Raw genomic sequence first — 12216 nt, forward strand, 5'->3', positions numbered from 1 at the left:
TTTCAGGTGGAATCATTTTCCCAGTGATGTTCTCAATGTTCTTTGGATTCTGCTTCAGGGAACACCACCCCAAAGGCAGGTGCAGCAGTACCCTCTGGGCCACCCATCTATGTGGACTTGGCCTACGTGCCCAACCACTGCAGTGCCAAGAACGTGGACCAGGAGTTCTTCAAGAGGGTCCGGGCGTCTTACTATGTGGTTAGCGGCAATGACCCGGGCAGTGCAGAGCCCAGCCGTGGGGTCCTGGATGCCCTGCTGGAGGGCAAGTCCCACTGGGGCTCCAACCTACAGGTAGCTCTTTTACAAATGGTCTTGAAGCAATCATGATCTAATGTATATTCCCACCGCCCCAAATGAATGGTCTTCTGCTATGGAGCAAAGTGGAGCTAGTGAAAAGTGCATTCCTAATTGTTTTAGTGTTTAATAATCAACTGCCTGGTTTATGTGTGACTGATGAAATGACTACTGTTTCAAGGTATTTCCCCCGATTAATGTTTTGTTTATGCATCCAGATCCTGGATATGCTAAAGTGGTGTAAATATATCCTTTTATTTTACAGTAAATGGACGTTATGCTTTACGGCCTGGTCCCCCCATATATCCATCCACTCCAGTCAGTTCAGTTAAGCTTTCCTAGTGAGCGATCATGGCTCGGTCAGAGGAGTAGTGGGTTGTGGTTAAGACAGCACACCCAAAGCTGATGGGGCTTGCTAACATTTAGCTGCAATGGTTGAATAAGATTGGTTTTGGACTGCAATCCGGATATATGGCATTATCTAGATTCATATTATCTGCATTGGCTAACACACAGACACAGACACACACACACAGACACACACACACACACACACACACACACACACACACACACACACACACACACACACACACACACACACACACACACACACACACACACACACACACACACAAACATACATTATGTGTATGCCAAGTTTCCAGTTCCTGCTGCATTCTGACACAGACCTGCGAGTAATTGTGATTGATAGAATATTGAAAGAATTTGATGTCTGCATTAGTCTATAGAGTACACAGATCATGTGAATCCAAACGGTGTGTCATGTAAAGCTACGGCGCTTTTGCTTCGGGGCATCATTTGACTTTGACCATGAATTATAACGTCCCAGAAAGACCCTCCCTCCCTCCCTGTTTGGCCATCATGAGGTGCTGCTCTCATGCACATGAGCTATGGTCAAGTTGTGTGCGTGAATGTGATAGACAGGCAAGGAGGATTCACCGAAAATCAATCAGGGAAGAGATTCAGAGGTCAAGAGAGCAGGAATGAGCCGGGAGCGGTCTAATATTGAAATGGTCTCATACAGAGGCAAGCACCCAGGCAACCAGAGCAGATACTCTCCCAGAGCATTTCACTCACTAATAGCAGATGGATGGCTGTGGTGTTTCTAACAAATTAAACTAACATACATAAATCTACAGCATCTTTAATTTGATACTCTCGCTCTCTCTCTCTCTCTCTCTCTCTCTCTCTCTCTCTCTCTCTCTCTCTCTCTCTCTCTCTCTCTCTCTCTCTCTCTCTCTCTCTCTCTATCCCTCTCTCTCCCCACCAGGTGACTCTGATCCCCACCCATGACACGGAGGTGACCCGGGAGTGGTACCAGCAGACCCACGAGAAGCAGCAGGAGCTCAACATCATGGTGCTGGCCTCCAGCAGCACCGTGGTCATGCAGGACGAGTCCTTCCCCGCCTGCAAGATCGAGTTCTGAACCTCCTCCTCCAGAGCTCCTCCTCTCCCATCCTCCCCCCCCCCACTTCCCCCTCTCCCATTCTCAGCCTCCCCCCACCCTCCTCCTCCTCTCCTCCTCCCTCGCCGGTTCTCTGTCACAGGCTGGGTGGAGAGGCGGGAGCACTCTCTGCTCCTTAACGGTCCGCCTCATCTCCCCGTTATGAAAGCAGCCTCTACTGCATTAGCTGCAGTACTATTCAACTCATTTGCATTAGCTAAGATTAAATGGATTTGACCATCTCTGGTGTTCTAAAAAAAATGTTGTTTATTTGTGATTTGCTTGTTGGTTTGTTTTCTATCTGAATTAACTCATGGGCTTAAGCCACTATGGAGACTAGATTCATCTTCAGTTTTTCCCCCAAATCACTTTATTGTCATACTACTCTACTAGTTCTATATATAACTTGTAGAATTGTAGAAAGACAATAATTTTTAGTTAATGTACTTGTGTACATGAAATACACAAATCTATTTGACGAAACAAGTGCCAAAAACCGCTGTTAGTTAAACCACTGCTAATTAACTTTAGTTGGTGGAAAACTTCCGCAGTCATTCAAATCACCAAAATCATTCAGATATCGATCAGAATCTAAAATTTCACAATCAGCAACTTGATTAATAGGTTTGTGTATGGTGTTTGATATTGTATTATTTTTATGTTGTTCCAAAGTCATAGCATAATTTTCCGTAAGATAATATCTTTACCTTGATGTGCAAGCAACTGCTAGTCTACAGTGCTTCACGTTATCGTCTGGATAAATCCATAGACAACAAACGGTAATGTTCCTTATATACAAAAAATATAAATATACTGTCTTTTGTTGGGCAACTGTAGAAAGTGCCTGGTGTTAGCGCTTCTCAAGAAATACCATTCTAAAGTATTTCCTCGCAGCGTTTACTGCTTAGCTGGTGCATGATGCTTGAAACCTAGCTCGGACTCTTTCCGAATTTAGTTCAGGAGTTGCATCTGGTTGACATGTCGTCATTATAGGGCCTGCCTTGGGGAACACTGCAGTGCAACAGATAGGTCACAGCCCTGTTCTGGCTATATCCCATGAAAAAAGAAAAGGCTGTTTGTGACGAGCTAATGGGATTGTATACTTATAATAACTGCTGGCTTTGATGGTTCCTTTCTTTGAATAGCTTAAGTCATTGTCAAGGTCTTTGTTTTATGAATGTACTGCGTGTGTATGTATATATATATATATAAATGTGTACATATATATGAATATATATACACATTTGTATAAATGCATATATATATATATATATATATATATAAATTTATACAAACACACACACAGTCCATTCTAACATTACAGATGTTAAACAATTGACATGTTGTAATGGTAAATAATGATCTTGAAGGGATCGTTTGTTGCATTTTAGACCGTGAACATTTAAAGCGATGATACACAACTTTCCTGTCTCAACGACTTAATATAGCGCCTGTCTTAAATATCACCGAGTGATGAAAGCGAGTGACCTTGGACCGTATCATGTCAATCCCGGGGGGTGGATATTATGCGATGGAGTTTGTTTTTATTGGTTGCTTCCATTCATATGTATGAGATGATGTGGAAGGAGGAGGCTCATATGTGCCTTTCAAGTGGTGGTAGGAGGCTGGGCTATTTTACAGGCTGCACGTCAGCCAAACCTGAACCAGGGATCGAACGCAGGGTAAACCCACTCAAATGAGTCACGTAGGAAGACTTTGAGGACCAACCAGTTCACATATTCACCCTCTGCAACATTTCCCACCCCAACACGTTGTGATCACAAGACAACGATTTTTTGATATTATTTACATTTCTGATGCAGATCTGTATCAGTAACAGGAGAGAAGAATGGACGCATTTGTCAAAGATTATATTCAAAGTTATCCACAGGAACAGAAATGAACGTATATGAATGTTAAGAAGCAAGGATTTGCACCAAGCAAGAATGCACTTTTTTGGGGGGGAAGCTGTTGTGATGTTGGATGTGTTGTGTGTCATAGGATAAGCCCCGTTATGTGTTATTATCATTATATATACAAAAGTTGGAAGATATGTGGCATAACGCAATATTTGATATAAATAATGATCTCCACAATTGCCTCCAACTTAGAGTTACAAGAAAAATGAAGGATTTGTTTAACTTTAAATGAACAGTTATCAGTGATATTGATCATGGATGACCATGAATGTGATCACAGTCCTACAGAACAGAGTTATGGAAGGTATTAACAATAGTTATACAAATAAATACTAAAGAGAGCTGCTTTTTTTTTTTTTTACAAGCCTATAACGACATTTCTATGTCTTCAAAAGGGTTTGTGTTCTGTTCTTATTGTATTGTGATCGTAAACAAGACGTAGTTTAACTCTCTAAGCTTATACTGTCAAATGATTTGTAGTCGGATCATTGACATTTAATGACTCTAAAATTACATGGACAAAACAATCTTCTCAGAGTTGGCTCTTTGAGGTTAAAACTCAACTTTCTGTTTACATAGCAATTGTTTCTGAGAGGCAGAGTTGAGGCTAGCTATGGGCCAGTCTGGGGTGAACTGACTGAAATAAAATATTGTCACCCCAAAGGTCCTGAAAAGAAAAAACTCCTCGTAAGCTCATGTGATTGCTGTTTATTATCGTTAAAACATTGCATGCCTCATTAATAAGGCTTAGGATCAATTAACTGAGGACTACTTCAAATAAACCAGCTTCCATTTTCCCCAACAACTTACTGGAAGGCGTGTTACCCTGCTTGGCCCACTGTGCAAGTGTACTACAATAGATGAGCCAACATATCAACAAGTCTTTAAGACTTTTAGTAAAGATTTTGCACTTTATTCACGCTTTCCCTGTCAACACACTGAAATAAGCCTTTATGTATGCTATATGTGGCGGTTCAGACAGAGATATTTTCCATTATGCCCAAGAGACTAAGGTGTGGCCAAGTATGAAGTGAACAAGTTTTTCAATGCTGTATGGGATGTATAATGTACAGGGAGAAAAAAAGAGGATTTGTTAAATGATTGTTTTTGAATGATTTCTTTCATTTTTTTTAAGATGGTTGAATAAGTCTTGAAAGAGGTTTTATGTTGGCGGAATCCAAATCGTTGGTCTTAGGAACCTGTGACTCCTAGGGCATTGCTATCTAGCTGTGAAATAATAATAATATAAACAAAAATAGGCTATTTTTCTGAATGTAGGATCGGAATATTGCTGGATCAAAGCAATGAACAAGGATCCCAATCTTTAACCTTTTTTCCCAAAATAGGATGTTACAGAGAGAGGAGGCTGGGCTGAAGTGTTGTGTCGGGGTTCTGACTGGAACATCAACACGGGACATCTGTTAAGTGATGGTGGTTTCAGTTGCAACCCTACCTCCCAAAATAGTTTTTTTTTTGCTATTTCAGAAATCAAGTGTGATTCCGCAATGAACAATATTGTCACAGTGACAAGAGTACTAACTGCATCTGTAACATTTTCCTTTTCCTGAATATGACTTGAAACACATGCAGACTAAAACAGATTCAATAGTACATCTTACAAAAATCCCTAAAAGATGTTATCCTTCGTGTCATTTTAGCTGATTTTAAATATATGCTCAACACTGCAGAGCTCTGACAACAGATATCGACACATACTGCTGACTCAAACAACACGACATTCAAATCCATGATCACGCCGACAGTAAATATAAGGAAACCAATAGACCACAACAGTGTCATTCGTCCATCTAACCTTTCTGCATGTGAAATATTTAGTTCTATGCCTGAATGTGATAATTTGATTTAAATATCTATTTCAAGATATTTTAAAGAGGTATATTTGGAAGAAAAAAAAAGCTTATTGTCTTAACTGGCATTGAAATTGCCGAATATAATACTGGGCTGTGCTTTTATGGTTTAACCTATGAAAATGTTTAGAGGACGCTGTACTACTTGTAATTCTGTTAGTTTCTCATTTTGGACATTGTAATATTCTGTATCTCTGTCTCTCTTTCTCTCTTTATCTCAATTGTAAAACTAGAATTACTGCTGAGTCATTGTAAAAGGGAACCAGCCTGGTGAATTAATCAATTAAAGTAGATTGAAATCCAAACTTGTTGTTTGTTTTTGTCTCTTTCAACACTTTACTAGTAACTATTATCTGTGCCAACGAGGTTTCCATGGAGACTGCCCTCACCTGACTCGATTGAACCCAGGTCTTCCACTGCTCCACTCCGTCAAGGTCGAAGGTCATAATTTACATTAGAAATTCGAACAACATTCTTGCATTTTCTACATGACATAATTTAGTTAGGTTACCATGGAGACCTAACATAATGAGACGCAGAAAGAGAAGACAGGAGAAAAGCACATATTATTAGCCATTAAAATAACTGACTGTTCACCAAACCAGACCATCAACCTCTAAAGAGCCACATGTTTTTCTTTTGGCAGATTAATTGGAGGCATTATAAATAACAATACACAAATGACATTAATAAGTTAGCAAACCTTTTGCAAACACTCTAGCCTTTCCTGCTCCTACTATTTCACACCCACCTCTCTCTCTCTCTCTCTCTCTCTCTCTCTCTCTCTCTCTCTCTCTCTCTCTCTCTCTCTCTCTCTCTCTCTCTCTCTCTCTCTCTCTCTCTCTCTCTCTCTCTCTCTCTCTCTCTCTCTTTGTTTTGTTTTCCTGGGTTGAGTGAGGAGACCATTCCTTAGCCTCATTTGCTCTTCATTGCCCAGGGAAACGAGCCCCTCTCTAGCCCCCAATGGTTTCCATGGGAACTTATATCCTAAGTTTCGGTAGAGGCGGTGTGGTGTTGGTGATACTTGTCTGTGCACTTGTTTTAATGCGTATGTGCGTGTGTGTGCGCGTGTGTATGCGATTGTGCAGACTGCCGACATGTAATTGCTGGTTTGCTGCCAGCATCCCCTGTAACGGAGCTGTGTGTGACTGGTTGGGAGACAAGTCAATGAGTATAATCCAACTAGTCTGACAGCAGCTGCACCAGAGGGCGACTATTGCAGTGACAGGTGCAGCATAGGCGAGACTGAAATGGGGGATACTTTGGAGAAGACGTTCAATAATTCAGCCCACTTGGGGTAACTATGCGATTCAAGGTTATTGAACACTGGAAACGGCAATTTCAGTAATCATGTGTTATCCTGCATTTCATTTGCTGAGTCGGGCAGCATTCATTTAGATTTAAAACTGAAAGTTAACATTTAATTTGATATAAAAACAATAACATGAAATAAAGAATTTGATACATTATGATTACATAATTTATTTTTAATAAGAGAAACACTCCGCAAGCAAGAGAAATTTCTTCCCCATCATTATCTTATCTCATTACACGGCTCTTCTCAATGCTGTGGAACGCGCCGTTCACTTGCATGGGCCTTCACAACTTCCGGCGGTGAATTATGTAACAGATAAATGTATAGAACGCCGGTCATTATCGGGAAAATAGAGAAGCCCCTGACTGCAGCCCGCAGACGGAGCCCACATGGAGGGGGCGGGCACTCAGTCCACATGGAGGGGGCCGGCCCTCCGCCCACATGGAGGGGGCGGGCACTCAGTCCACATGGAGGGGGCCGGCACTCCGCCCACATGGAGGGGGCGGATACTCATGCTGCGTTCGAGTATTCTCTGCGAACCGACTCGGATCTCGGATCTGACGCCACGCCCGTCCACATCGAGGGGGCGGCCACTCAGTTCACATTGAGGACTGGTCAAACAGCATGTGCAGCATCTGATCCCGTTTCTGACCTGAAATTACCTGAAATTAGAGTGTGCCCGCCCGAGCTAGTGATGCCTAAAACATGCAAGTAAGTGAGACTGTCAAAATGCCTATATTTAGTAATATTCATGCAATTATGTATTATGTCTTGTTAACTACTTAATCGTCTTTTAAAGTTTTAGTTACACCTAGCATGTTCCCCCCAACATGCTAGGTCAATTTTCAGCATCATAAGGTTGAGTGATATAGTCATGTCATACACCGTTTGAAAGCTTAGAATCTGTCAATCAATGTCAACCATTCGGTGGAATAAATATGTTTAGTGAATATAGATCAAATATATCCTAGTGTCTTAGGTCAAAATAGCCCCCTCACCCTCCTCCTCCCTTGGTCCATTCTAACTTTATCGTAGTTGTGGATATCCTTAGCAATGAGTTGATACTTCATGTTGGGTCTTGAAATGTTCATAAGCGTCCACAAAAATCGATTATCAATATTATTTTAGTCTAATTACATTGTGTATATGCACAAGCCATCTTATACAAAGCAGCCGAAAAATAGAAAACCGAAACGCTGCAATGTTTTTTTGTAGAAAACTGCTTTTATGTTTATACTGGTTTTCTTTGACTTTTAGAGACACGTCAGTGTAATTGTGAATGGCGAGAGCCCTGAAATACAGCTGGACAGCAGCGGTCTACATCACTGCCCCTTCTTCAGATACAAAGGGTCAAAATGTGATATCGACCATCACATTAAATGCCATGCCTCGGTTAAATACAGAGGTACATTTTCTTATTTTTTTATTATTATTATTTATATTATTATTGTTATTATATATTTGTATGTATGTAATGTATGCTGTTTATTCACCAAGGTCTGCAGAGGAGCTTTCAGGAAGCAGGAAGAGAAGACGGGAGGAAAAAAAGCTACAGGTACGTGTCATATACTGTAATGTGTGATGTTGTCTTAGAGCAATTGTGAAAGACTATAGTCTTACCACCCTCCCACCACTAATACATTTCAGGATAAAGATCTCTGCACAAAAAGGGCTAGAGTTGCTCCAACAGCATCCAGCTCTGAAGGATCAGGTCATGTATAGACTGTTAATCCTGGTGAATCCATGTAGGCCTACACATATTCAGAGTGTTTGTGAGATATGATTGATTCTATTTGGCTTCTACTTCCAAATTAAGTTGTACACATATCTCCATCAATATACAAGTTATAGCCTACTCCATGGCTGATCTATTGCGCATACTAGGGCCTACTTTTATTATTCCATTGTATTGGCCTACTCAACATTACAGACAACAATCTGTTTTATTTCCAGACAAAACTGAAGACCAGGAACTGGAACCTGGGAACCTAGTATATAATATGTGTGTAATGTTGGAGGTTGTTTGTATAGCCAGATGAAATAGTCTGATGACTAGTTGAATAGTGTTTTTTATCACTGAAAACTCATCAGTAGTAGTAGCCTTTGTTTGCATACCATTTTGTGGTTTTGGGAGGGTAGGGTGTCAAGTACAAACACAAATATTTTTTCTTTCTTCTTCAAGGAAGATTATGTTGTCCTGAAGGACACAATTCAGGCAGCAGCATGGTGCCACTTACAGTCCTTCAAGGACAGCGTTTCTCTCCCAGAGGTCATTGGGATGGAAGGTTGGGAGCAGATGGCAGCATCAACACAGCGCAAATCCCATGACGGCGGGGATGAGGAAGAAACGTGGAAACCATTCCAATTCTCATTCAGATTACATACTGACTATGAACTGTTCTGTGTGGAGATGATGGACAGGAGAAACCTGAAGGTGTTTGCCTCTTTTGAGTCAAACACCTCTCCCCCTCCCCGTCCCCCTCCCCGTGACGCCTGCGCCACACGACTCCAATGTAGTCTGATGATGCAGCATAATGGCGGCGCTTGGCAGCTATGGCGGCGGTGACGGCGATGTCGGGCGACAGAGCGTGAAGCAAGAGTGGCATCCACCTCACTGAGGAAGGCGTCAGTGTGTTCCCCCTTTGTTGTTTGACTTTGTTTGTTCTACTCTTTATTGATTTATCTTTTATGTTAATAGTTTACAATCTATTTTTTGTAGTTGTTATTTTTTAATTGTTTTGTTGAATAAAAAGACAGTTGTTAGTGCTCCTGTGATTGGTGTAACTTAATGTGCTTCACACATGTAGCTTTGCATTATGTCTATTGAGGTACATTTTTTGCCCTTAGATGTGGTCACTTCGTTATTCCTCGCATTACATCTGTTAAGGTCATACCTTTGGGTCCCAGTCTTCATAGTTCCCCAAATCTTATTTTGGCTCTTACTGGGCCTGTAACTCACAGACAGACGGGTACAGGAGTTCGGACACGTTGCATTGTTTACAGGCAAGGGTGGATTACCGCACGGGCACACCGGGCACATGTCCAGGGGCCCAAGGGCGGCCCTAAGCCAGAGCTTCTGTGTGAAGTCGCTGTTAGTAACTTTTAATGTTGCATTGTCAAAGCAACATTCAGTAGAGAAATACAAAAATTCAAGCGAAAACGGCAATAGTAGGGCTATTAATACTGAGTAAAAAAAAAAAAAGATCACTAGGGGGCACTATTTCACTTAGTGAATTTGAGACAGGTCACGAACAACGCACTGTGATTTAAACATTGAGCAACGGCGAACGGTAGTAACGTGAACTCTTAAGTGGAACCTTAATAGGTCCATGAGTGGAACAGTTAAGCGAAAAAAAAATAACCAAGAGAATATGTATTTGCAAGTCGTTTAGGCTATGCTTAACTTTATAATAGTTCCATGGTACGCAGCAAGAAAGATACCAAGTCACAATACTCCCGTACCATCTGTTTGTATAGTTTAATTAACAGCATGGGCTCCCGCTAGCTTAACATAGTATTACCGTTTCTTGCATTAACAAGAGCAGCAGAAATCTGCTCAATCGTCAGTGGTCGGACTGCCCGCCCCCTCCATGTGGACTGAGTGCCCGCCCCCTCCATGTGGGCGGAGGGCCGGCCCCCTCCATGTGGACTGAGTGCCCGCCCCCTCCATGTGGGCTCCGTCTGCGGGCTGCAGTCAGGGGTACTTGGGGAAAATAAGCCCAGACAGGACGAACAGGACACCGATGCGCAGCGGAGGTGTCTTGCTTCGCCCTGAAGGGGCTTATTTTCGATAATGACCGGCGACGTTCTTTACATAATCCTGCTTATTACACAGCTACTTGTCAAACCAAAAAAATCACTTCACACGGTGTGTCTTTTTACAATTTATTTGTTACCAGAATTCGTAGTGTTGAGTGTCTGCAAAAGACGTTGACGTCGCTTGGCAACCGAGTACGCTGGGGATGATAAATTACAGTACTACTTGCGGAGTGATAGTTCGGTAATTCCGCAACCGTGAATTATCAAATATAATTCACCGCCGGAAGTTGTGAAGGGCCCATGATAGTGAACGGAGCCTTCAACGGCATTGAGGAATGTGGATTTTTTTCATCTCCAATCTGGCACAGAAGAACTACCATTTTTTAATACAATTATCCTCAAATTAGAATGAGCCCCGGTTTGGCATTAACTTTAAAATGGAAGAAACCTTTAGAATGGTTGACTAAATGTCGGTGGCAGAATGATTCACCCAATATTGTGTATTTGTAGGCCTGCATTACACTTAAAGTTTACATCCCCCTGTACGCATAGGCCTACATTCCCTTATGTTTACATCGCCATGTGTAGTCCTACGTAGTCCTGTCTACAAAACCCTTTGCGTGTTAATCACGCTACAGATCAACAAGCGTGTGAATGTGAGAATAGAGGGCTCTGCATGTGAGACGGCAGGGTGGGGGACATATGCCTCTTGGCTTTGTATGACTCAGCTTTTTTTTCTCCACTCTGTCCTTCCATTCATCCACGGTTGCATTCGTGGAGAGAAATACATCTGGGGACGTCGCCATGGCAACGTGTGGCAGCAAGGCGAGGAGGTGTGAGTCATCACTAGAGGCCGCTTCGGGAGAGGAGTGTGGAGGGAGGAAGGGGATGTGAGCAAGTGAACAGCGGCAGATGCAGAGCCGTTAGATATTGTGCTTATAGAGGAGAGGAGCGTGTAGAGGAGAGGAGGATGTGGGACGACATGGTAGTTAGACCAGAGAATTATAATTGTTAAAAAGCAATCAATAGCCTCTTTATTAAGCATATATACACATATGTGTATGTATATACAGTATATACACATACACACACACACATACTGTAGGCCTATATATATATATATACAGTGTAATTTATAATTATATGTGCACACATACACCTCGAAAAAGGCAGATGAGGCCTGAAGCAGAACCCTTCTGCTTATTAATGGCAATTTACGTATAAAGAATGCTTAATTAATTCACTGTTGGCTTCTACCCAATGCGGTTATGAATAATAATAATAAATGAAATTTATAAGTGCTTAATATGGTACTCTAAGACGCTTTACATATTGGCCTATCCAAACTATGTAAGACAGACTAGGAATAAAAGAAAAACAGAGGTTAAACATGAAGAATAAGGTGGGAGTTAGGTGGGGAAGGCTAGTGTAAAAAGGTATGTTTTGAGTGCAGATTTGAAAGAAGAGAGGGTTGGAGAGACTTTGATGTGGGAGGGGAGTGAATTCCAAAGGGTAGGTGCAGGAACTGAGAAGGCCCAATCACCCCAAGTCCAGCGCTTAGTCCGTGGAACTTGTAGCAGGTTGGCAGAGATG

At 41.8% G+C, this 12216-nt stretch overlaps 2 protein-coding genes across 6 annotated transcripts in view; both read left to right on the top strand.

The window, feature by feature from the left end:
• The window catches only part of map1ab (microtubule-associated protein 1Ab), a 42073-nt gene extending 36219 nt beyond the window's left edge, over positions 1 to 5854 (top strand). For both annotated transcript variants that reach the window (XM_030366442.1, XM_030366443.1), the window contains 2 exons: positions 59 to 291; positions 1589 to 5854. In XM_030366442.1, the coding sequence (XP_030222302.1) occupies positions 59 to 291; positions 1589 to 1744 (389 nt within the window). In that variant the 3' untranslated portion in view covers positions 1745 to 5854. The remainder of the gene's footprint in view (positions 1 to 58; positions 292 to 1588) is intronic.
• Positions 5855 to 7309: 1455 nt separating this feature from the next.
• Positions 7310 to 9630, top strand: LOC115551059 (uncharacterized). Of its 4 annotated transcripts, XM_030366573.1 has the most exons (6): positions 7310 to 7575; positions 8122 to 8269; positions 8362 to 8419; positions 8512 to 8575; positions 8818 to 8855; positions 9047 to 9630. In XM_030366573.1, coding segments are annotated over exons 1-6 (315 nt in total). In that variant the 5' UTR covers positions 7310 to 7569; the 3' UTR covers positions 9048 to 9630. The 4 variants fall into 4 exon arrangements, 3 of the variants coding, with proteins under 3 accessions (XP_030222433.1, XP_030222431.1, XP_030222432.1); XR_003977972.1 differs by having other exon boundaries at positions 8512 to 8866; XM_030366571.1 differs by lacking the exon at positions 8512 to 8575.
• The last annotated feature ends 2586 nt before the right edge of the window (positions 9631 to 12216 follow it).

Source organism: Gadus morhua, chromosome 9, assembly GCF_902167405.1.
Source record: "Gadus morhua chromosome 9, gadMor3.0, whole genome shotgun sequence".
Taxonomy (NCBI): domain Eukaryota; kingdom Metazoa; phylum Chordata; class Actinopteri; order Gadiformes; family Gadidae; genus Gadus; species Gadus morhua.

Coding starts and splice junctions, on each gene's coding strand:
- LOC115551059 (XM_030366571.1), top strand. CDS start 8,144: ATGGCGAGAGCCCTGAAATACAGCTGGACAGCAGCGGTCTACATCACT. Junction 8,270..8,361: donor TGCCTCGGTTAAATACAGAG/GTACATTTTCTT, acceptor TTATTCACCAAG/GTCTGCAGAGGAGCTTTCAG. Junction 8,420..8,817: donor GGGAGGAAAAAAAGCTACAG/GTACGTGTCATA, acceptor TTTTATTTCCAG/ACAAAACTGAAGACCAGGAA.